At 38.0% G+C, this 26,333-nt stretch overlaps 1 protein-coding gene across 1 annotated transcript in view; it reads right to left on the reverse strand.

Annotated features, from left to right (window-relative positions):
* Nucleotides 1–26,333, reverse strand: part of LOC120532065 (atrial natriuretic peptide receptor 2-like) — a 65,789-nt gene that overhangs the window by 20,839 nt on the left and 18,617 nt on the right. Inside the window, exons 6-12 of the mRNA XM_039757973.1 lie at nt 19,493–19,579; nt 17,893–18,036; nt 13,314–13,435; nt 6,740–6,878; nt 5,820–5,868; nt 4,607–4,708; nt 2,285–2,404 (exon numbers count right to left, since the gene is read on the reverse strand). Of these exons, the coding sequence (XP_039613907.1) occupies nt 2,285–2,404; nt 4,607–4,708; nt 5,820–5,868; nt 6,740–6,878; nt 13,314–13,435; nt 17,893–18,036; nt 19,493–19,579 (763 nt within the window). The remainder of the gene's footprint in view (nt 1–2,284; nt 2,405–4,606; nt 4,709–5,819; nt 5,869–6,739; nt 6,879–13,313; nt 13,436–17,892; nt 18,037–19,492; nt 19,580–26,333) is intronic.

Genomic DNA, 26,333 nt, shown 5'->3' on the forward strand with positions numbered 1-26,333 from the left:
GCAGTTAATCTGGTGGTAGTTTTGTCCAAGGTTTGAGTAGGAGAGGGTTAACACAATATAAATATTTTATACATTTACAGATAATTTAATGAAACATTTGCATATCAGAAAGAGTCGATAGTCAGCTGTCATGAATTAGGTCCAGGAGTGACATCCATACATCTTTCTATTTTCTAAAGCCACTTTTTAAACAGGCTCTTGTAAAACAAGTGCTTTTCTTGGATTATCAGAACAAGTAAAGAAACAGGCCTGGAAAGGATAGCAAGGCATTGTAGGGCACAATGACTCATACAAGGACACTAGAATGGCTCATGTATAATATGTTCTTTATACTTGGGTGGTGCTCCTCATACAGGTCATCTCCACTGGTCTGCCCTTGGAAAGTAAAAGTCTAAGCTGGTTCAGCCAAAGGAGAACTTTTTTTTTTCAAGTAAATAATCAAGCTATGACTGTGAAGGTGTCCTTAACCTGCAGGTGGGCTTATTCTCACCACACTCCTACTTCCCTCCACCCCATGAGGACATGTTTGTTGCCCCTGCTTCTCTTTGGTGAATGTGGCCCGTGCAGTGCTCCACACACCACTTGGGCTGTAGGGGCACAAACCTGGATCCATACCTGGCTTGGAGTTCAGAAGCCAGCCATTAATGCCAAACAAGCTAAAGGAGAACTTCCTCTGCTCAAGTTACTAATCAGGCTTCTGACAGCAAGTGTGTATTTTCTTCACCTCTAGCTTGTTCCATTTGTGGCCGGCTACACATGTCAATTGGATTTGGGAGAAACATGTGACCATTCAGATATACCCCACAAAGAAGAGGTGTAAACTGCACACAGACAGTAGTTCTCAGTTTGAGAATCAAACATCAGTAATTTACCAAGTTCTTTTTAAGGCTATATTTTCTAAGGTCCTGTCTGCCTTGGTCTATTTATGCAATGTCTATGGCAGGATAAGAAACGTGACAGTTCTGGAGGATATCTGGACAAACCAAGATCGGTCAGTGGAGGTATCTTGGGTAACTAGTGAAAATATCTCAAAGGTACATCATCTCTGGGAAGTTTAGAAATTGTTTTGTTATGAGTTTTTAGTTTGCTCAGTTATACATGTGTGAAATAATGTATATACTTTTTGGTAATTTGGTAAACCTCTGTATAAAATTCTCAGTTACAATGTCCATGGGCTATTACACAACTTTTTCTGCAATTTTTAGTCACAGACTTCATTTACCTAATCTTAGTGAATCAGAGGCAGTTGTAAAATTGACAGGCTTGCTTTCAGAAAAAGGAGGGAGCTTGTGATACTTTGTAAACATAAAACTATGCTGGAAAGTTGTTACACGGTCACCTAATGTGACATACCCTGAAATTACTAGTCGTAAAATATGACATGCTCTGGTGACAAGATCATCAACCGTAATCATCAAGACTGACATCCCCCCTGACTAGAAGTTGTTTAATGGGACATTGGCTAAACTGGATGGGGAGAAAGCACTGATTTAACGGCTTGAAAACAGCAACAGATTGGGGCACCTTGTAATCAGTGTTAAAGCACTGCCATCAACGACACAAGAAGGAAAGTGAAGTGCGGAATACTAAGTGAGGCTTCTAGACCTTCTTCATATCTTAAGGGAGCCAAAATGTGAGCATTATAATAAGGTGTTATGTATTTACCATGCTCTCATGAACAGCCACTACTGGAATGATACCAGTCTCTACTATCTGTATCAAATAATGTGAAAAACACACAAAGAGCAACAGATTTCATAAAAATATGAGAACTGGACAGCAGAACTCACTATACAAGTAGACATAGGTGATGTGTGTAGTGTGGTACTGGAGGCAGTATTGTATGTTAAGTGTGTGCTATGAAATGTATTAATTATATGGCTATACTAGACATCAAGCTGTCAAATAAACAGACCAGAGTCCCCAGCAGAAACTTTATCTAATTTCTCCTGTTGTATTGGTCTTTGATCATCTAATAGTAATGTATGTAGCCTGAAACATATCAATGTACAGCAGGTTTGTTGAAGGAGAAATATGCACATACTTATGAACTTGCCTGGCATTTGAGAGCTTGATGGACAGCCTGCTTAAAGCTCTTTGATTGGCACTGCAATTTTATCTTTCAAGATATTTAAAACGCTTTACAAATAATTTTCATCTCTGCAATTACAATTAGTAAAGGCAAGAAAAACAAACATTATTTCAAAAACTTCTATTAAACAATATAAAGCAGTCTGAAATCATTGTTAGATTATGATATGACATGATTAAAACTTTAACATACCAGGTTCATCATCATATCCACAGGGCTCACTTTGCTTGGGTTTATTCTATGCAGAAACTTTTTTATTTGTTCAAATGTGGGCCTTTGAGTGACATTGTTTGTTCTGCACCTTCTTATTAGCTATGGGAGAGAACATATGCAAGAATTACACAAGGGAAATCTTAAGGAAGGTGAAAGGAAAAGAACAATTACTAATGTGTAAAAGGAAAAACAAGAGATCGACCAAGATATTTCATATAGCTCCTTTGTACAATGAACACAGCCTGAAGGCACTTTACATGTGAAATATTCATTGAATTTGAATGGACTATGTTTGAGGCCAGACTCCTGCAAGAAGGTTATGGGTCCTTGTCATGTTCATAACTCTGAGACCCATTTGTAGACACCTGCAGTTGAAGAAACAGAGCATCCATGCAGTATTAGCAGGAGGGTCTACAGATTTGAGTTACCAGCAGACAAAAATGGCAGAGGCTGCAGTAGTTGCTGACTTATGTTTCATTTTCTGACCAGTTTTTCTCTGCCCTTGTGGTCCACCACTTTTCCACCTGTTTTGTCAGTACAGGGAAGCTATTAAACAGGGTGGATACTCCCTTTTCGGAAGGGTAGATGCGGCAGTGCCATTGGTTGGGGTTGGGTCCATCTCTGTGGCCAAAGTTGCTGCAGTAAACAAAATGCTCCATGGTGGCAAGGATATCAAGGTATAGGTGAAGACTGGAGATCTATTTTGGGAACGTAAAGATTACATGCTTGCTGTTTGTAGATAATGTCTGCTTGGCTTCATCTGACTGTGATTGCTGCCATGCACAGGAATGGCCCACATCAGAAGGAGATGTGGTTAGAGTGACAATCACTACCTCTAAATCTAAGGTCATGGTCCTCTCCCCAAAAAAGATTGGCTTCTTGTCTTCAGGTAAGGAGTGTAAACGGTAGCTCCAAGCAGAGAACTTCAAGTACCTTGGAGTCAATTTTTTGAGTGAGAGAAGAGGTGATCATGTGATTAATGAAACTAACTGGTGCAGCAGCAGCAGCAATCTTGCAAAGGCTATTCCAGACCATAATGATGAAGTGGGAGCTAAGTCACCATTTATTACACATCCTGATCATCCCCTGTGGTCATGAGGTCTAAGAGGTGACTGAAAATATAAGATTATGAATAAAAGTGACTTAAATGAGGTTTCTGTGCATGGTTTCTGGGGTCACTCTTCATGATAGGTTTCAAACCTCAATTTTAAAGAATGACCTTGGAGAACACCTGCTGCTTCTGCAGACTGGGAGAAGTCAGTTGAAGTGTTTTTGGGCAAGTAGTTAGAATGCCTCATTGTCTCTTCCATGGGAGGTGTACAAGGCACAGCCCACTGAGATGATACCCAGAAGCAGACCCAGGACATGCTGTACGAATTATATCTATCAACAGGCCTGGGTACATCTGAGAATTCCCTACTAGGGATTGGGACAAGCTGCCGAGAACAGAATGGCCTGGTCAGCTTTGTTTAGCATGCTGCCACTGCTACACACTTCAGAATAAGTTTAGTAAAAGGAGATGATGATAAATATTATTTTTGTCTTTTCTTTCTCTTAATTGCTTCAGCACATGGCCTACAATATAACACACAGGTGTGCAACATCAGTCCTGGAGGGCCACAGTGGCTACAGGATTTTGTTCCAACCCAGTTTCTTAATGTGAAGTCAAATATTGCTGACGAAGCAGTTATTGCTCAAGTAACATTTTTCTGCATCATTTTAGTGATCTCACTTGTTAAGGTTCCCATCCCCTTAATTGATTATTTCAGGCTTAAACAGCGGCATTCAGTGTTTTTAATGGCTCCATATTAGCAAAGGAGCCAGCAGTTCTCCATCTAACTTGTTTCTATTTACACCTTTATGGATTCATCATGCACTATTTGATTTAATAACACACTTGAGAGAACAATGTGACAGTCTGAAAGTGATCCATTTTAGGCTTCAAATTATTTGGATAATATCTGTGGAAAGGAAATAATCTATAATATAAGAACCTAACATTGAACATAAACAAGCTGTAAATTGAAATAAGGTCTGAGACTGGCAAGGATTGGTTTCTAATTAATCATTTGAGTTAGAATGAAAACCTGCAGCCACTTTGGCCCTCTAGGAGCAACATTGCCCACCCCTGGTATAGCAGCATTTCATCATCATTAGTCCCTAAACACTGTTCTCAGCTTTATTCTAACCCAAAACAATTATGCCCAATATTGTTTACTAGGCCATTTGATTACTCAAAATAGCAATATGTGTGTAGTTTCCTGCATTTTTGTTAGTATGATATGCATTGCAAGATCTTACCTCCACATATTCAGTTGGGCAAGGACACGAGTTTTCTGATTTGCCGGCTATTAACTCAGGTAAAGGAGGGCAGCAAGCATGTTCAAGTGAACTGTCCTCAGTCTGTAAAATGTAAGTATTCAATTTCAGAAATCTACTAGCTTTCTGTAATATTATTACTGATTAAAAGATTTGAGTGATATGTACCCCGTGACCCTGTGTTCGTATTCAGCGGGTTGTCAAATGGATGGATGTATAATAAACTTCACAGCTCCTGTCCATCTGAGTGTTGTGGACCTACAGGGGCATCCTTGAGTATTCCCCAACTTAGAACAACAGCTAGGATTTATTTAAGCGCCTTCACAGAAGTTAAGATGGGTATATTGGAAAGTAAGATCATGTGGCAGAACTACAGCTATACAGTAGTGTCCTCACTAACACTAGGGTCAGCTTTCAATTGCTTCAAAGAAGTTTGCAAGTCTGATATACTCCACAACTAGAGGTTGCATAGTATGGTTTATGGTTGCTGTAGAGATACAGTACTTAGTAATTAGGGTTGGAGGAACCCCCTCTACCAGCCCCAGCTCCTAAATAGCATTAGGAAGATTGCCTGGGCTAAAAGAGCTAACCAACAGTCTACACATTCAAGTTTTTGACTGTGGTGCCATTCACTACAGCGCACTTTATTTTTCAGAAATTTTAACTTCATGTACTTATATTTTCTTATTTCACAAAATGATAAACCATAAAATGGAACTAAGGTTTTTTCAAATAATTGCACATTACTGATGTTTTCCTCCATCCCTGTTATTGTGTGTCACAAAAAAAGCTTATACTGAAATGACATTTTAAAGTATTTGCACTTTGTATATAGACATGAATCTATCCATTTTCCATATCTGCTCTCTCAACTACAGGGTTATGGGACAGGACCAACACTGGTTGGCACACAAGTCTGTCACTGTACACAGTCTAATATATACACATTTAACATGTTTTTTGTGATGAAACCAGAATGCCCAAAGGAACGTCATCTGGGCATGGAACAACATGAAAACTGAAAATCAACAGTAACTGACTGGGCTGGCAATTATAACAAAGTCAGTGCAGGTGTAAGCGTGCGAGCAACACTAAGACCTGTGGCACTGACATTTAAAACAACACTATTATGGAATTCATTCTTGTGAATTAAGTATTAGAAACATTAAGTAATTTTATAACAAAAAGCACTTACTGGGACTGGATCACTTCTAGTTGCAATTTCCAACAGTATAATTGAATAACTGCAATCAAAATAAAAGCAACGTTCTCAGTTAGAATAAGGAATAAATATAAAATGCTAGAAGAAAACCATGAACACATAACTTCATTTGTGATTTTATGTATCATAGTGAACATCAAGAACACAAACCTATGAGGAAACATTCATGGATGTGGATGGTAATCAGAGAATTAGAAATCACATCTTTGCTGCCAGGCAACACGACATACAGGAGAGCCAGAGTAAGTCAGATCTGATCTACATACTGTATTAACACGGACATCACAGTGGATACTTGGACCAACAGGCTGCTGTAGTATGTGCAAGTCTGTCCTTTGTTAGTTTTGCTGATTACAATTTATTTTTGATACATTAAGAGGTTTATTCCCTCTGTCACTATTTCTTTTACAATAATTTTATTTTTATGCTCTTTGCTCAAAGACTTGCTGTAATACATATTGCACTACTTCTGGCTGGCTCCATTCATCTCGGTGCCTCAAACCCAAATACTCTAGCTCCTCCATGCAAATATTTGTTAAGAACTCTATCAACTTTTATCTATATTTCTGGTGTGGCCTCTAAAGCAGCTGGGTTGTGCCACCACCACCATGTGACCCTCTATGCATCAGATTATTTCTGTCTCAAGATGGTGCAGTTGACTCTCCTTTTCATCACTAACATGCAAGTCAAAGAGAAAAGCAGTTGTTAAGCTTAACATCTAGATGGTTCACTAAAATCACAGATGTTCATTACTGTATGTCCACCAAACAGAAGTACATAAAGTGTTTTTGTATATAAAAATGTGTTTGTTTTTCTAAATCGTATGTCATGTTTTTAACACATTATGTCAATTGCTTTCACCAAATCAGCTTGTCACTCAGATTGCTTCCTACCTAAAAACATCTCCTGCAAATGTGGGTTCATAATCAATAGACTGGACTTCAGGTGGCATATACACTTGCATCACCCTCTGCTGGTATGAGGTGGGGTTTTCACCAGTTTCATCCTTTCTATATGTTGTCAAACAGTAATCTGTGGAAGAAGAACCATAATAACTATGCTGTATGGCACAGTACATAGAGCAGAGGAACATTTACAAAAGCAAACTGTACTGCTGGAGCTGGCTGAAATCATTATAGGATTTCTAATGCCAACATTTACTGGTATGGCATGCACATTCCTTTTTTGTAATTTTTCTTTTTATCTCTTTTTATCTCCTATATATTCTACTTAATAAGAAAGCAGTCTGATCTGTAGTGCTAAGAATTATGGTATTTCTTTAATTAAGTATAGACAGTAGTGTGTGCCTATAAGGATAGGGTGGTACAGCGCACAGACAGGGTCCAATAGGATTGTAAGAAAGAGGAAACTCTTTCCACCAGGGTTGGTAGTTATTGTTGTCTGAACTGGACCATTATTTGCGCCATCTCCAGAGAAAAGTGGGACCAACTGCCTGAGCTGAAATATACCCAAACACTGGTTTGTTTGTGCAGATGTGCCCATAATGTGAAAGCAATCTAACATTTTGTGACTATTTTAGAGTGTGCCAGAGATGCTATTTAAGACAGCAAGGAAAGAAAGCAGGCAAAAGTCAGTACAAATGTTTTCACTATCATTTGTCAGAGCAGTAAATGTGAAACAAACTCATAGTATGAGAGGTCCTGTTTTGATTTTGTGATTTTTTTTATTTAAATACATTCTCAAAATATGTTTGGCCTTCTGTTTAAACAAACCTCAACTTATAGTGTGAAGCTTGCTCTTAAATAAGATATCTACCATGTCATCTATGTGCCTGACAAAAACCTAAGACAGTGATGTCATTGAACTTAACATCCGAATAGCAAAACATAAATAGATAATTCCTAAACAACATATACTCAGAAACTAAAAATAAAAATACTTTTTTTTTTTAAAAGTTACAGTAAATATTCATAATGGAGGTCAAGTTGTTCTCTAACTTGAGCACACCCAGAGCTATACATAAATTACGCTGTAAAAATATAAATTGGAAGTCTATTTGCTTATAAGGAATTAGCCCCTGTAATTGGAAAAGTGTGCACAATTATCAGTGTTAAATTTAATACAGGGGGTTTTACTATATACTCTTTGTTAATTCGAGCTATTTTGGACCTGGGAGTTCTTAAATGCAATAGATAATATCTAGAGAGCGTATCCATCAAAGAGATGGTTTCCAGATAGGATGTTTTTGACGAAGCAGGGCCATTTTCTCTTGTTGGTGGCACAGTTCTAATCAAGCCGGGGTCCCCCTTGGAGTTTCATTTCATTTGTTGTAAATGTATTATGACAATGTTTGCGGCATTACAAAACTTTATTAGATGGATGGACTGTTAAAACTGGAACATTCTGATATTTTTCAGTTATTTCTCGGGAAGAATAGTGTAAAACTGGGGCTGTCACTGGGATGCCTGGTCACCGTAGTAAATTATAGTGGCAGAGAAATACTGAATCGTTATAACTTAGAGATGATGAAAGTGTAAGGCTGGTTTAGTGTAAAGTTAATACTGAGTACATGTTTATTTACTCTGTGCTAAATGGCTTACACACCACAGGGTCCTTTATTGATATTACAGATTTGATATTGGTATTATGTCCTTTGTAGATATAAATATTGATACCATTTTGTTTTTCCTTTATACTTTCATAGTTTGGAAGATCATTTAACTTACCTGTTATGAGTAAAAGTATCGGGAGGGCTCAGGTGCTGATGTATTAGTTCTCTTCTGCGTTTGCTCAAACAACCACTGACAGTGACTTCCTAACCACACATGCAGTCTGCTGGTTTTTCATTAACTTATCTTGGGGGTCTGTTTGCAGTAAGTAGCAGGTATCGGAGGTGAACAACAGCAAAATATACAAATTGGTGTAACTGTTGTCAAGATAAAATTGATACAGTGAACTAATTCCTAGCTGAAGTTGCATGGGACATTTCTTCATTGTAAGATAAAGTAGTTCACAAATTCGCCAGTTCTTTTCAATGGAAAATTTAGAACTGTATACAGCCCAATCTGTTTGAGATATCTTAATGAAAATCGAACTGTCTTGACAAATTTCTTTGAAGAATAAGCATGCCGCATTTCAACAAAATTGGTCAAAGGGGGCTGAGTTGTTTCATGTGGAGAGACAGGTGGACAGAAAAACAATAGCTACTGCAGTAGGTGCTTCACACCTTATTTGCGAAAACATATAAAAAGCAGTAAGCTTGTGACGCCTGAAAAATGTTTTTATTCACTATAAGACAACTATGGACTCCACTTTTAAATGCATGTCTAAATTAAAAATTTGTTAGAGCTGCTGCCTCATAAATACAGTGTCTTAGGTTTGAATTCTGTGCCCAGTTATTATCTTTGTGCCGTTTGCACATCTCTCCTTGACTGTGTGGATTTTCCACCAGGTATTCTGATTTTCATCCCATAGAGGGGAAGTTAATGAGAGATTCCAAACTGATCTGAACTGTGTGGGTGCGGATGTCTGCATGAGTGGACCCTTCAAAGCCTGTTTCCCACCTTGCACCGACTGATGCCACGATAGGCTGTGACCACTGGATTGAGCATGTACTCCTTTAACAAAATGCAAACTGTATTTTCTGACATATCTGAATGCTATGCAAGTCTATCACTTTTCAGAAAAGTTGTTAACTAAATCTATCCCTTGATGTAGTTGCAAAAACAATGAAGGAGTTAAATTTCTTTTGTTCCACAAAGAAACAAGTGGCCAATTAAAGTACCCCATTCATAATTCATGTACTTAGATTTGTTTGCAGTGCATGCTGAATATGCATAAACATTTGCCCCTTACTATGAGCTAATTGTTTTTAAATCAATGTTGTAGTTTCAATAAGCAATTAGTTCAGAGTAGTTTTCTATATAATATGAAAAAAGGTTCTATCAGGTGGATACAAAACCTGAAAGGCAGTGCTGTTATGTTTAACGTCATGAGTTATAGGAGCTTCAATGTTATTTCTAAATGCAATCAAGCTGGCTGAAACTAATATGCAGCTTCTCACTGCATGTACATCCTTCGATTGGTCAACCAACCAACCATTTTCTAACCCGCTGAATCCGAATACAGGGTCACGGGGGTCTGCTGGAGCCAATCCCAGCCAACACAGGGCACAAGGCAGGAACCAATCCTGGGCAGGGTGCCAACCCACCACAGGATACACACAAACACAAGCACACACTAGGGCCAATTTCTGCTTTTTCCGTGGATATTTCAATTGGAGATCCATGCACTGCTGCGGCTTGGCAGTTCATATGAAATTCATTCTACCTCTTTATCAGACCTTTTTGTTCAATACTGCAATACAGACTTTTTAAATATAATGATTCATCCCATGATATATTCTGCTATTTTGATTAGGTATGTTTTTCATATCTAAATTTATGTATTTGAGTCTGGCACCTGGTTTCTGGCCATGCAGAGTTCAAACGCGCTCTCCAGGTCTGTGTGGGGTTTCCTCTTAGTGCTGCATTTGTCTTTTTATCTCCACAGAGAAAAGTAGGTAAGATTAATCAGCAACTCAGATACATAGAACAGTAATTTCCTTCCAAGTCCTGAACTAGGAAATCTCTTCTTTTCAGTAAATGCACCAAAGCAAAAGGAGAATCAGATTCAATGGTTAATAGGAATGCCTAATTAGCAGCCTTAGGCCTTTATCTTTATTTTATGTCACTACATTTTTTCTATATTTTCAAAGAATTTACCATTCTCAGACTAAATGACTTATATATAAAATTTTAACTGTGAAAAATGTGTAGGAATAATAGATTGACTAATGTTAATCAATGTTAATCTCTTTTAATCTGCTATTCTTAACCATGACCACTCAAATATTGAGTTTAAATTATCCTTGTTGGCAACATGCTTTCTTGGCTAAACAAATTGTCTCTTCAAAGCAGCGTTATGTAAGGAAAGAATGGTCACTAAGCTGTCTATGCACATTTTCATGGTGAAACTGAAGCTGTGTGATATCTGCAATGGTAATCTCCATCTTGGGGTCACTTATCTTTGATCCAAGCTATTTTTATGAACAACTTATAAGAAAGGGCTGTTCAGGGTAAATAGAACAAAAGAGATGGGAGGCACAAGAGGAGTCTGGAAAGATTCATCAGTTTTAAAAATCAACTGGGGTTAGAATATCGAAAGACACTTATCAAACCCATGTGTTAAACAAAGAACACTAAACCAGAAGTCAGAGTCAAAATATAAAAGCAAAGATCACTAAACCTGTATAATTTGCTCATATCCAATACAAATGACAAAACAATAGCTTTTAAAAGAAATCTGAAAGCTTGTATACAAGAGGTTGTGAACTGGTATCTTATATAGACAGGGCATGATGACACCATTGGTCATCTGATCGGCAACTGACATAGCAACCATAAATAATATGGTCTAATCTATGTAAAATAGCATCAATTAATTAAAAAAAATAAAAATAAAAATGGAATTATCAGAATAAAGATATAAACATATGTAAACAGTCAAAAAACTGACTCCATCCCTGGATGCAAAACTACGTTCATTACGTTTTTTAAGAAAGAGAAGCTTAGTTTATTTGGCATTTTTTTCTCAAGATTTTTGACTTTTAGTTTTGATCAAAGTGTGTCCTGAATTTGAGCCCATCCTTCTGATTTGGTTGCTGATCTTTGTGCGCCCCAGTATTCTGACCTCTCTACTTTCTGGACATGTGTTTTGCTTTTGCCCTAGAATAGATCCTTCTCACTACGGTTAACCTTTCTGATCTGACTATTGTGGAATGACCAAAACAATTATGATGCTAAGCACACAACTACCAACTACCACAATGCTGAATTAGAAAAAGAAAATCCCAAAAAACAACTGTACTTGGATACCAAACATTTTATGTGCAAAAGCATCAAAACACCTGTCAGATAACATGTTTTTTTCTAAAGCAGATTACAAGCTGCCTACTTTAGTATGCTTCCTAGTTTGCTTTTATAGGGGAGGGAATAGCTGCCATCAGGTAATAATGGAATATCACGAGGCAGTAAAAATAACAAAATCAATAAAACAACATGGGATGCCACTCATTTGGCTGATAGAGCAGATTCATGCAAGTTAATGTTGCACATACTGTATTTGGAATAAACCATAAATCTATTTTTTTCAGTTAACATAGTAAATGCAACTTCTCTCATTTAATGAATAATGATTGAAAATTTTTCTTTTTTGAATTGTTTAATATAACCATTCAGTGGCTGTTTCCTATTTTCTTTGATTCTTTGGAGTGTACTGTGCTTTTTACTAATTTAAGACAAAATGTTTCATTACAAGAATAGAATTCTTTGTAACTGTTTGAAACTCTGGGATGGAGACATCTGGAACAAAAATCTTTCTTGTTGGAACACAACGTTTGTCTGCATTTACTTTGTGTGCTTGATGGAATGGTGCATTTTTTTGCATGTTCACTTAAAAAAAAAGAACAAAAATTTTATATTAACTAGATTATTGTTCATAATACAGCTTTGCTAACTTGAATTCAATCCCCTTGCTTGGACCTTCTCAGAAAATCTAAAAACAACTCCGAGATGTTTTATTATATGGTTCATTCCTGTCTTGACTTTGTGAAATGTCCAATATTGTGTTTATCCTTAAATCAGATCTAACACAGTGGTTGTGCTTCTTGAACTACCTACATATTGATTTTTTTGCTCTTCAGTAGTTAGTGCAGAAGTTTAATACGTAACAAAAAATACCCTTGTCATGTTTTTGTTGTAATGGAAGTGGTGAGAAGTTAAGCAAAATGACACCTTTTATTGGCTAACTAAAAAGATTACAATATGCAAGCTTTCAAGGAAACTGAGGCCCCTTCTTCAGGCAAGCACTGGAAAACCTTTAAGCGAAACATCTTAGATGTACAAAATGAATAGACCTATCCAGGCTAAGATTCATTTAGCAAGAGAGGAGAACAATGTTGTAATGGAAAATAAACATGGGTCATTGTGAGCAAAGTGTGGATGGTTAAAGCTACGAAAGACAGTTTTTTATATCAATTCATAGCGCTAGGAATATTTAAAGAATGTGAGCAGGCATATAAAGATGAACACTGCCAACCTCATGAGAGTCACCTTCAGGTTTGAATGTTTGAGTTTAGCTTCTCAAGCTGTCTGTATTATGTGCATTTTCCCCTTTTGTGTTTCTTCTTAACAATACACAATGATTACCCCTTAAAATCTCAGAAAACTATAAGCATAACTGTATACAACTCTTCCTTGATGCATGCAATAAGCGGAGCAGCAATTTTGGAATTACTGAAAACCATTTTGATTGGATATGGTAGCACAACATGGAGCAGTTTGAACAATTACTACAAAATGACTTCAGTACTGAGTTGACACTGTTTGACTTACATTTGCACGTAAGGAAATGCTCAATCATTATTTAATGCATCATTAAAAACAGTGTTTGGCAAGATATTTCTACCTGAGAGTTTACAGACCCAGCGATCATCAATTACACAGTTCGTTGACTTTAATCTTCCATGGCAAATTTTGTGGTGATGGAGATAGGCCATTCCCCTGGCAATATCAGTAGCAAAAGAAAATCTAGGAATGGATGGAAATTACAGTGATCAAGCTTTGAGCAACAAATACACAATTATGCAACAATGCTTTCTAGGTATGCAAGTCATTTACAGGGCATCTAAATTTGCAGATAACCTACCCCTAGAGATTTCCAAAATACCTTTTTTTGATTTTGTATTCCAAGTTAACAAAACGCTTTGTTCTTACACTCAACTTTTGATTTTTGGGTAGCTGTTTTGGCTCAGATTCAATGTTCTGATCTTAGCTTGTTCTCTGAATACGTGCATCTCCCAGTCATCCTCATCATAACTAACTGCCCCTAAAATCAGTACAAATATCATCCATCCATCCATTTTCTAACCCGCTGAATCCGAATGAAGGGTCACGGGGGGTCTGCTGGTGCCAATCCCAGCCAACACAGGGCACAAGGCAGGAACCAATCCTGGGCAGGGTGCCAACCCACCGCAGGACACACACACACACCAAGCACACACTAGGGCCAATTTAGAATCACCAATCCACCTAACCGGCATGTCTTTGGACTGTGGGAGGACACCGGAGCGCCCGGAGGAAACCCACGCAGACACGGGGAGAACATGCAAACTTCACGCAGGGAGGACCCGGGAAGTGAACCCAGGTCTCCTAACTGCGAGGCAGGGCGCCACCGTGCCGCCCTACAAATATCACATGAAACATAAACATATTTCGCACAAATCATGTCAAGGAGCACCATTTCTAAGAATATAAAGACACAGTCAAACACACCACAGCAGTATCTGAATTCTGGTGATAAAGTGTGATAATGAAGTAGACTGCTTTATGGGGCAGTGGTAGTTACAATACCTGTCAAAAGTTTTAGAACACCTCAGTTTTTCTTCAAATTTAATCTGTTGAAATGCAATGAAAGACCTAAAATGGTGAAAAGGTAAGCAACAAACTGCTAGAGGTTTACATTTAAAGTTTAGGGTAGCAAACACTAAAAAAAAGAAATATCAAAATATTACAAATGGGCATTCTTCAGGGAACAACTAATAGGTTGCAACCTACAGATGTTCTGCAGCAATTAAAGTAAATTAAACCTTACAAGTTGAAGCCAACAATTTGCACAGGTGTCCCAACTTCTGTTGATTACTTAAAAACCCTCCAAATGCCTTAAAGCAGAGTTGGGACACATTGTATTACTACACCCTCTGAAGTGCTACTTTGACAATAGTCAAGTGAAAATGGCAATTAGCAAATGAAACGAGACAGGGCATTACTATTCTTAGAAGTGTAAGTCTTTCATTGAGAGTGAATTTAGAATCAAGGCCATGATTCAGTTTACAGACAGATAGAAAAAAACACATTAACAGGAAGCAATTGAATTTTGTTTCATATTATAGTTGTAGTGGTTAGCACCACTGCTTCACCGATCCAGCTTTCTGGGTTTGAACTCTGTGCTTGATATTTGTCCATGTGAACTTTGTACATTCAGTTCATGTCAGTTTATGAAATATCTCAGTGGATGACAGGAAACAATACTTTTATCTTTTTAATATTATTTTGTTAGTGCTCCTGATGGGATTTAACATTTCCTCTGTTGGTTTTGTGTACACTAATACAAAAGGACTAAACATAAATTGATTCTCTGAGATGATCACTTGCTCTTGATATTGGGTTGAATTGGCACAGGTTAGGGTTAAACATGATTTTTGCATCAGATTTTATGGACCTGTCTGCTTCTGTTTTTGATTATTGGAAACTTGTACATATTGCTCTACATATAACTAAGGAAGCTAATTATCAGTATATTCTTGCAGCAATAAGTACAGAATATCTGTATACTTTTTTGTACACATGTACTGTCTGCAATATGCAACAGCAGTATGGAGAGAGAAAAAAAAGGGAATCAGGACATTTTTATATTAAAATAAACTTGTTGAGGTCAAAACCAGGAGTGCAAGAAACAAATAACAGAGCCCAGAATATTAGACAAAAATCATAGTCAATATTTGAAAAAAAGAGTCAAAATCAAAAATATATGAATAAACTGAGCCAAACGTAAGTCAAAGATTCTGTTCAAAGGGACAGAAAAATAAACCAGAGTTCAAACTAAGAACTAAAGAAAATAACACAAGGTGTTTTAGGCTGTATCCCCAAACTTGGGAAAACTAATTAATTAATTACATTTATATTGCACTTTTCTAGCTACAGTACTCAACATAGTAGACCTTTAATGACCTCTTGGGCACAGCCATCAGCAGTGTGTCTGTTTGCGGAGAGAGTGTTGACCTTGTTGAGAGGTTTACTTACCTTGGCAGTGACATTCATGTCTCTGGTGACTCTTCCTGTGAAGTCAGTAGACAGATTGGGAGAGCATGTGGGGGTCATGAGGTCGCTGGAAAGTAGTGTGTGGCGCTCTATGCAAAAAGATGAAGGTCCTGGTGCTTCCAGTCTTGTTATATGGTTATGAGACATGGATGCTATCCAGTGACCTGAGATGAAAACTGGACTCCTTTGGTACTGTCACTCTGGAAAATCCTTGGGTACCGTTGGTTTGACTTTGTGTCGAATGAGCAGTTGCTACAGGAGTCCCGAATGAGGCACATTACCTCATTGTTGGGGACTCAGGTGGCTGGACCAGGCCAAGGGGTCGCCCACATAACACCTGGCTGCGGCAGATTGAGGGTCATTTCCGGAGGGTGGGACTGAACCGCATATCTGCCTGGGGAGTTGCAAACTGGGATCCCAAGTTGTTTCGTCATGTAGTGGGTGCGGCAACGCACTGTACCAGTGCATGCTCCCCAACTTGACTTAGCTACTCAACGCACTTTAAATTAATAGTGAGTAGCCACATTAACCACCACTAATATGCAGCATCCATCTGGATGATCCAAGAGCAGCCATTTTTTTTGCCATTGTGCTGACCAGGTGATGAAAGGGTGAGAGACAGCCAGTAAATAAGAAGAACTAGAAAGTTTTGGACAATAACCTGTGAGGTCACATGTTGCAGCACACTTCTCACTCACCTTGCCTAACAATTACGTAGCCAAAGGAGCACAAAATGGCAGTATACGAACAAAAACAAAATGCAGAAGTGGTAGAAAGTAATTCAATATAAACATACTGAAAGCACTTCAGATCCAAAAATCAATTTGACAAGTATGTTCATTGACCTCTAAAACCATAAAAACAATATTTCAAATACAAGGCTGACTTAAGGATATATTGTGCCTCAAGGCAGAATCAAAAAGAGACATTGAAGATACAGTCCCTCTTTAAGAACCACGCGGTCAGATCAAACACTGAAATTGATGAGCTGGGAGAGGTCACCTTGCTGATTGGCACCTTGACGATCATATATGAAATTGACGAGCAGGAGATGAGGTGATCCCTCTTTAAGATCAGTGCCCTCATTTGACAACATTTGGGTTGAGTGGTGGAGATCAATGCCCTTGCAATTGTATATAAAACAACTTTTTCGACAGCCTCTTGGGCATGTGGCCCCTAGACCTATGCCTAGAGTCAGCCCTGCTCAAATATTTTTAGAGGCCAAAGAACAACTGTAAAAAAATTAAAAACAAAAGCTTGATTATGAAGACAAAGTTTTCACCAGTTGCCAACTCTACGCCATGCAGCCTATGGTCAAAAAACTTTCCAGTGAAACAGTGACATCAGTTATAATCTAATATCATTAGAAACAAAATATTCCAGTGGTTCAAAGTAGATACAACTAAAAATTAGTTTCACTTTTGAAATCTACGGTGATATGAAATACAGTAACATCACATACTTCTTTGTCAGTGCTGCTTTTCACAATTTTATCTTACATTTTTAAGCAGCTGAATGGTTTGATTTTAAAGGTGCTGCACTAAAAGTTCATTATGGTAATTACATTATGCAAATAGAGGCCACTGATTCACATTCTAACAGATATATCATTATGTGCAAAATACTGAAATATACCGTAATGGTTTTCTCTGCCAAAAGAAGTTTTTCTATGAAGGGATTGTGAAATTTGGATGAATGTATTCCATTATAAAAATGTAAATGTAAATATGGTAAAGGGAGGTTGTACAAATGCAGGGTTGCCAACAATTGTGGCTTGTGTGTTTTCTGTTAAAAAACATTTATTTCTTGTTGAGGGCTTTTTTTTTTAATTTTTTATTGAATTTGTTTCAATTAAGAGTAAGATAATTCTAATTTTTTCAGTGCAAGATGATAGTTCTTCAGCAAACAGTGATTTTTTTGTAACCCTTCTTACTAATTTTTAGAAGGGGTGCCAATAATAGTGGTGGGCACTTCATTCATATATATATATATATATATATATATATATATATATATATATATATATATATATATATATATATGCACACACAGTACAGTATATAAACAGCATCACATGTCCACATGTGACTACCAGTAGTTGACATTTAATTAGTTACTTTGAAAATTGTGTAAATATCGTTTTTGCAATGAGATGTTTTACTTCCTACCTGAAACCCCAATTCAGGGGAATTTCCTCATTTAGCAAAACATCGTTGAGACTTCCCTTTGGGCAATATTCTGTTATTATTGCTATATTGGGCACTTCAATGCAGCCACCAAAAAATTTACACAAGTTTGGATGATCAAGTTCCCTAGCAGAGAAACAAACAAATAAATAACATGTAAAACAGAAAACAGTGAATGCAGAAATTATTTTATTGTGAAATAAATGTAACTGTGGCCCAAGTGGCTAAATAAACTGGACAAAAAAGTTGCTTTACAATATCATAATAAGTCATAGTACAGTGTATTTACAGTTGATGAATTGTATGTCTTCAGATTGCAAGTCTGTTAATCAAGAATGTGAATGGGTGTAAAGCTGGCACCAAAGTTTCCAGGAAAAAGGTATTGCTATAGGACAGAGGAAAAGAGAAAGTTGTGCAGAGTAGGCAAAAGAGAGCGACAGAAAGGGAGTGCCCTATACAGTATATGTGCTTTGTTTCCCAGAAGTGCAGTGGGCAGGGACATCAGTATAAGAGAGAAACAATATGGAGGGAAGCGCTTAACACTCTGCTAGAATCCTAGGTGGCAGTCAACCAAGCTTCTGGAAGACATTCTCGTCCTGCTTCTTAGAGCAAGTAAGACCAATAAGGAAATGCCAGAGGAGGCAAAACCTCCAAGTCAATATAGAGTACATTAACCCCCAGAAGGAATTTTTGAGACCATATCACTCCTCAGATAGTGCAGGTATTTGTGGTGCTGCTTTGGAGAGCTGGTGTTTTAAGCCTAATGGAAGGATGCCCATGAGCCCAGAATTGACCCTGGGGCAGTGTTTACAGCTACCTTTGTGCCATAGACCATTGGATATTGGAGTTGGCAGAAGAACAGTAGACAAGGATGCATCTGGTAGGAGAACATCAAGACCAAGGTGCAGAGAAGAAGTAGAGGTGAGAGGTGTGCAAGAAATGCCTGACTGGTACTGTGGGTAAATTGACCGGTCACTCTGTGATGGTGGCCTGGGTCTGTTACTTGTAAACATCAAATTGTTTATTTTTTACATTTTATTAATACTTCATGTTCTCTCTGTTTTGTTCATTATTTCTTAAAAGAAACCCTTCTTATTTTTAAACTTCTGACGACTTTTGTCTCTTACACATAAGATATAATTAATTAAAACGATATCTCATAACACTAGTTGACATTGTTCCAATCTTATATTTTTCCTGGAGAATTAATAATTGTTAATTATTATTAATTAATTACTGTTTTTGCATTATGTCTAGATCCAGGACTAGATGTCTTGTCAAACAAGTCTTGTTTGAAACTAAAGGAGTCTAAATATTACACAAAAAACTATTAATACTTCTATTCACTGTTTTAAGAGCAGGGTTTTTACATTTTTGAAGAATTAGTTTGAAGAATTATCTCAATAAAATGGTGAGTTAGCCTGCTAAACAATATAGTGTTCTTATCTAAATAAGTCTTAAAGCATTAAATTATTTTCCATCATTTAAGTCAAAACAAAACTTAATATTCAAATGTTTTGTACTGTATATATTTAAATGTTGCACAGTTATGAAGATTTCATGCCATTCATTAATTGCCTACCTAACTTGTTTAACCTCCTTCCGTATTGTTTTTGTCAGTGCAAAGGTCTTCTTCTTGATTTTCTTAATGGCCACTGTGCGCCCATCACTAGAACAAAAAGGAATAAAACCTATTAACAGCTTGAGATGAAATATATGATTGAACAATGGATGGCAAACATTAGATAAACAAACCAGCTGAACTGGATGAAACTTGATGAACATAACAAAAAATAATTCTTATTTCAGTGGGTTACTGCTGCGGTGTCATTATCAGCCAAGTTAACTATTCTGAAATGCTTTGCCAAACAGAATTTCTCTTGATGGAATGATTCATCCACCCATTTCATGACCCCACTTATTCCAATACAGGGTCAAAGAGAGCCAGAAATGGTCCCCAGCAATACTTGAATGGACAGAGTTCAAGCCCATTGCAGGTCACTCTCACTCTCACACTTACTCGTGCCAAGCCAAGCTGATCTGCTGACGTTATCCTTGCTCTGCGAAGTGGACAAAGTGCCGAGTATGGCTAAGTGTTGCTTGTTACTTCTGTGTGGGAGCTTATTAAAAAATGATGTTTGGTCCTAAAATGTTTGCTATTGTGTGCCACCAATGGACTATACAGGACATTTCACAGCTTTTTCCCTTTAGAAGGGTTATTTGTTTTCACTTGCAAAGGTCAATGAAGGTTTGAGGGCAGCCGAAAATGGTCTTGGGCAGGAAACAAAGTACTATGGGGGGGGACAAGTCAACAGGACAGTGAATAAATTATAAGTGTTATAGTTGCTAATTGTAAAAAGTAAGCATCTTTCCATAGTGTGCAGAAATTATAGTGGAAAAGGCATTACAAGATAAATAAATACATAGCAGTCATAACGGAGAGTGATGGCATGAACATTCATTCATAATGTGGAAAACATCAATTTATGTACAGTGTAGACAAGCGGTGCTGAGATTGAAAATAAAAGAAGCAAAAGGGGGACTCAGAGTTAAGAAAATGGTCACATAGGGAGGCAAGCAGAAATAACATTAACAATGTTAATTTTTACAACAGGAGGCTTGGGCAGTTCAGTAGTCCAAGGTTTAATCAGGAGGCCAATACAATACAAGTCCTTTTGAAATTGGACTTTTTGGAGGCTGGCTTGAATGAAGTCTGTCTCTAAGAGGCCTCAATCAGTAGGAGATGCCAGCTGACCCAGCACTTTGGCTGAACTAGAGGAGGTGGCACAGTAGCTATCCCATGCTGCAGCAGAGAAATTGCTGATCTTGCTTAGGTATCCTTTGGTGGTGGTGAAGGAGTAGGGGGATAGGAGTGAACCCCAAAGGTATCACAGGAAAAGACTCCATACAAGAGAGATACAAATAGGTATGTCACAGTCAGAAATAAGCCCAAGGTAAAAGATGCTCACTGTCAAGTGGTATCAATCCCATATTTGGAGATGTCAAACTGTTTTTAGGAACTTGTGGAGTTGCATGATGACTCTAAAAAATCTAATGTGGTAGGCAAGTATGATGAGCCTGAATCACTTACTTTAAAACCAGTTTTCTGAAAAACTTAGTGATTGAGGTACAGGTTTTCTCCAAAGACAGAAAGTATTGTATGGTGCCAAGCTGACACACAGAATGGATAAAATGGTCTTCTCTGAAGTTCTGTCTGCACCACATGCCATTCCAAGTACGACTGAGAAGATTAAAAGTATAATATATGACAGCGGTTTATGGGCCATTGGGGAACATTCAAGAACAGATGGGACCTGTTCTACCTTGAGAGGTTTCTTTTGAACCTGGGAGGCATATGAGTAGGTAAATTGAGGACTGGTTAATCTAGGTAATGGCTGGGCATGGAGTTTAGGACAGACCATGTGAAGAGTTGAATAGTCATGTAAAACATATCCATCCATCCATTAACCATCCCGCTATATCCTAACTACAGGGTCACGGGGGTCTGCTGAAGCCAATCCCAGCCAACACAGGGTGCAAGGCAGGAAACAAACCCGGGCAGGGTGCCAGCCCACCGCAGTGTAAAACATATACAAATATATATATATGATAACTTTGAAATTTCAAGGCCAAAGAATAAAAGCCAAAGTAAAATGAGTAATAGCATTAAGGAAAGTGGTCTGATATTGGGAGTGTGTTATAGTCCCTCAATGCAGACAACAGTTTCAATATGCATCTTAAAAATGTGTATATATAAATATATATGTATATAAAATCCAATGTCTGTATGTCTGTCTGCTTTTCACGAGAGATCTACTTAACGTATTTAGATTGTTTTTTTTCTATAATTTGCTTGAACATTCCGGTTGATTTTGCGACTTCCCTCATTATGCTATGTATCATAGTTCGCTTGTGGTACCGATTTATTTGCGTCAATCCGAGAGACACGCAGCGGACTGAGGGTAGGGGGGTGGGGCCCTCCTCACTCACGTGCCAGCCTCGTGGCAAACCTTACCTCTACCTAGCTAGTGAGCAAGAGAACTACTTAACAGATTTAGATAAGGTGTTTTTTCTATAATTTGCTTGAACATTCTGATTGATTTTGCAACTTCTCTCATCAGGAGCTATATTTTTGTGGTAATCTGAGAGGGGAGGAGGAAGCGTGTCAGGAGTGGTGAGCTAGGGAGGGCCCTCCTTACTGTCCTTTTTTACTAATACACGGGTAGAGCCACAGGGGATGGCTGATATATCTACTCTCTATATACAGAATCCTAAGCCTAAAATTGCAACGATTTTATGTGACGTTTTTATGTCACTTTTTTTGTTGCGCTTTAAGTCAGGCTTATTTTAAAACCTACATATATATGTTTGGTATCAGTCTTTTCAGAATTTATCGAACGTTAATATGATGATGTTAGATTTGCAGATTCTTATTTCGTTTTTAAATTATAAACTAAAAAATATCAAGAACTCACTTCCCGTGAGAAGAGACTTAGTGCCATGAAATTTAACCACGCCTGGGGCCGGAAATAAAAGACAAAGAGTAGGACAGCTGATGTACAAGCTTTTAAATGTTTGAAGTGCCATGTGAGATGCAGATCATGCGGCACAGCAGCAGCAGCAAGCCAGCAGCTGATCGAGCAAAGAGTAGGTAAAAAAAAAAACTCGACTGCATCTCCTTGGGGTGCGTTCAGCCCCCCTCTTCACAATGTGAGGAGCAGAGATGTGAAGTGATTGGTGCGTAGCGCAGGTGGGTGGGGTTGGTGAGCGAAGTGAGCAGGAGGCGAACCTCCTAGTATACATATTTTATATATATATATATATAAATATATATAAACAAGTTTAGGAGGGGATATTATAGACAGAGGGAAACTTAATTGCCTAAATATTAATTATTCAGTTTACATATTTAACTGGGCTAGCCTTATAAATAGTGGAAAAGGTTTTAGATGTAATCAGTTTACTATTTTGTAGCACAATATGTTAAAGCACCAAAAGCAGGGGGAAGCCTATCACAGTTTTGAGTTCAGAACTCATGGTGTGGAATTCACCCTTTACATTGTGCTTATGTCTGACTGTGAGCCATTATCATCTAATATAATGTTATGGTCCATTTCAGAGTGGTTTGGCTGAACACACATGCAAATTTAAATTCTGATCAGATGCAGCAAAGCCTTAGAGGGATAAAATGGAGCAGTGGAGCAAATTTAAAGCATTATGCATATAATGCAGGACAACTTAAAGAAATTAAAGAAACCTCTGCCATGTATGAATAAAGAGCTAAAAATAAGCTGCAAAAGAAAAAACAGCAGTATAAGGCCTACAAAACAAATACTTCCAACACTAAGCGTAGGGTGGAGGAGAACAGGAGAGCAATAATTAAAAAAAGATATCAAAAAAGCTAAAAAGCATTTAAAATATTACAGAAAAGGAAAATTATAACCCATACAGATTCTTTCAGTATTTTAGTTGTAAAAATGGTCATGGAGAAAGCGAAGTACTAAGGGCAAAATAAAATACACAGAAAGCTAAATATTGAATGCTTTGAATTTGTATTTTTCTGAAATTTTCACATGTGAAAATGTGTATAACCTCCCAGCAGTATCAGGGTCTAATGGTAGGTCTTAGGGATTTGGAAATCATAGAGGGATTTGTGCTTGGATTAAAAAGACTGAAATCAAACAAATTTTTGATAATTTGATAATATTTATCCCAGAGGTCTTATTAGGATAATAGATGCATACAGAAATCACTAATGTGTCTTTTTTGAAAATCACTATGCACTGGGGGATTTCTTAAATGTTGAATTCTAGCCAATGTCATCCTGTTGTATGAAAAGGGTCAAGCCAAGTAACTATAGGCCAGTGAGCTTAACATGCATTACAAGTAGATGTAGCCTTCCTTATTAAGGATGACCCTGGTAAATGCAAGATCACTGTTGAAGGAAACTTTCAATACTCAATGATTACTTTATCTCATGCTATTTAGGTTCACTCTTTCGAATCGAAACTTAGCTCAAGCTGGGTGAGTTTAGCCCCCTTTTTGATCTTTTCCCCAAGGACTGTAGCTTGGGGAGGGGGCCCGGTGGTTATTTGTAGGAATATTTTTTATCTAAAATGGCTTTCCCATTTGAGTAATTTTTTAGTTTTGAGGTGCAGCCATTGTAAATTAAACTGTCATCTCCAGTCCTATGTTGCCTGGAGTACAGGCCTCCAAGTTTTAACAAGGTCTTTATTAATCATTTTCTTTGCTTCTGTTCTCAATTGTGTGCAGTTATGATAAGATATTAATTGTTGGTCATTTCAATATTCATGTCTGCCACCCCAATAATCCAGTGGCTAAACATTTTTTTTTTGCTTATTGTTGGTTTGGTTCAGTCTGTGAGTGGTGCTGCACATCGCCATATGCTTGATCTGGTGTTATCTTTTGGCCTTTCTGTTTTGGATGTGGAAATCTGTGATGGTTGCCTATCAGATCACTGGCTTGTTGTCTTTAATTCCATTTTGCCTATTGGTGGTAGATGCTGGGACCTGCACCTTTCTGACCCTACTAGATCTAAGTGCTGCTTTTGATATGATTGACCACACCATCTTGTTAATCATTTAGAGCATTTGATAGACATTCAAGGCAATGCCCTTGCCTGGTTTACTGTAAATCCTATCTTAATAATATATACTTTTCTGGAAATATTGGTCAGTTTTCCTCATCCTCTACTACTGTGACCTGTGGTGTTTCTCAAGGGTCCATTTTGGCCCCCACACTTTTTGCTCTTTATATGTCTCCTCTCAGATCAGTAATTTGATGTCATAACATTGCAATTCACTGCTATGTGGATGATGCACAGCTGTATTTACCTCTGAAGCCAAACAATAAGGGCTGAATATTTAAATTGCTCAATTGCCTCAAGGATATAAAATGCTGGATAGCTATTAATTTTCTCCAGCTAAATGAAAATAAGATAGAAGTGCTACTCTTTGATCTTCCTGATGTCATTACCAGTTTTCCCAACAATTTTAATGCTTTTTCTACATATATCAAATGCTATGCCAAAACACTGGGTTTATTCTTGACTCTTCCCTCAGTTTTGACAAGAGAGATAAATGTTGCTAAGAGGGCCCTGAAAGAGGAAACGCATCATTCCTGTTTCGGCCACTTTTCGCTGGCTGCCTGTCAAGTATGGAAGTGTGCTTTTGTTAGTTTAAAGCCCTAAACAACCTGGCTCCTCTCTATATTTATTGACATTCTTTTCAAGTATTCCACCATCAGGTTGCTCAAATCCTCTTCTCCATCTCTTCTAGTGGTTCCAAGTTCTCAACTGTATATGGAGTTGCAATCGAGCTTTTTCAGTGGCTGCTCCAAAAGGATGAAATGCACTACCTTTTGATGTTAGGACTGCTCCCACATCATGTCTAAAGTCCAACTTTTTTTACTTTGGTTTTTGGGGGTGTAATGTAAATGTAAAGCACAGGGTGAACCAAAATAAAGTACCACATTTCTCAAGGTCATTGTGTGAGGTACAGACAGCTTAGTGGGTTGGCTTGGGGGTCCTTTGATAGGCGATTCCTTGTAGTTTTCAGTTGCAACATGCCTTGGTCCAGTGCGCACCGTGCTTTCGCTGTCAAAGGGTTCTTCAAGAACAATGAATCCATCATCTCTACGTCCCAAATTGGAAAACAATTCTTCAGTGGGTGTCTAAATTTAGACAGACAGGTAAATCATTGAACAGAAAATGCAGGCCATCCTCAGACTGTTCAAATGCCCAAAAACATCCAATCTGTAAGTGCATCAGTTTTGCAGTCTCTTAGATGTTCAGCACACAAACATGCTTCTGCCTTAGGCATTTCCAATACTGTTCATCTTTGAGGAGGATTTTTGCATGAGGACCTTAATTTGCATCCATACAAAATGATGGAATTGCAGGATCTCACTGAGAGAGACTGGGAGAGCCGTAGAGAGTTGTGGACGAACATGCTGCAAACTGTTCATTGAGATGCCATTGTCTTGTGCAGTGACGAGACACATTTCCATTTGAATGGTTGTGTAAATTAGCAAAATTTTCACTATTGGGCTAAAACCAACCCTTGTGAACTTCACCAGAGACCCCTGCACTGTGAGCGTGTTACAGTTTGGTGCACTGTTGCAGAATTTGGCATTGTAGGCCCTTACTTTTTCGAGGAGGGGGAGCAACAGTCCCTGCCACTTCAGAACGTTACATTGAAATGCTAGAGAACTTTTTGCAGCCCAAACTGGAAGAAATAGATGTGGTGGATGCCTGGTTTCAACAGCTCATACGGCGCATAGATCCATGCTAGTTTTGCGGGAGATGTTTCTGGGGAAGGTGATCTCCCTGTGTGGCGATGTCAGGTGGCCTTCACGTTCACCTCATCTTGCTCTGTGTGATTTCTCCTTGTGGAGCTATCTCA

The sequence above is a fragment of the Polypterus senegalus genome, chromosome 7, assembly GCF_016835505.1.
Source record: "Polypterus senegalus isolate Bchr_013 chromosome 7, ASM1683550v1, whole genome shotgun sequence".
Taxonomy (NCBI): domain Eukaryota; kingdom Metazoa; phylum Chordata; class Cladistia; order Polypteriformes; family Polypteridae; genus Polypterus; species Polypterus senegalus.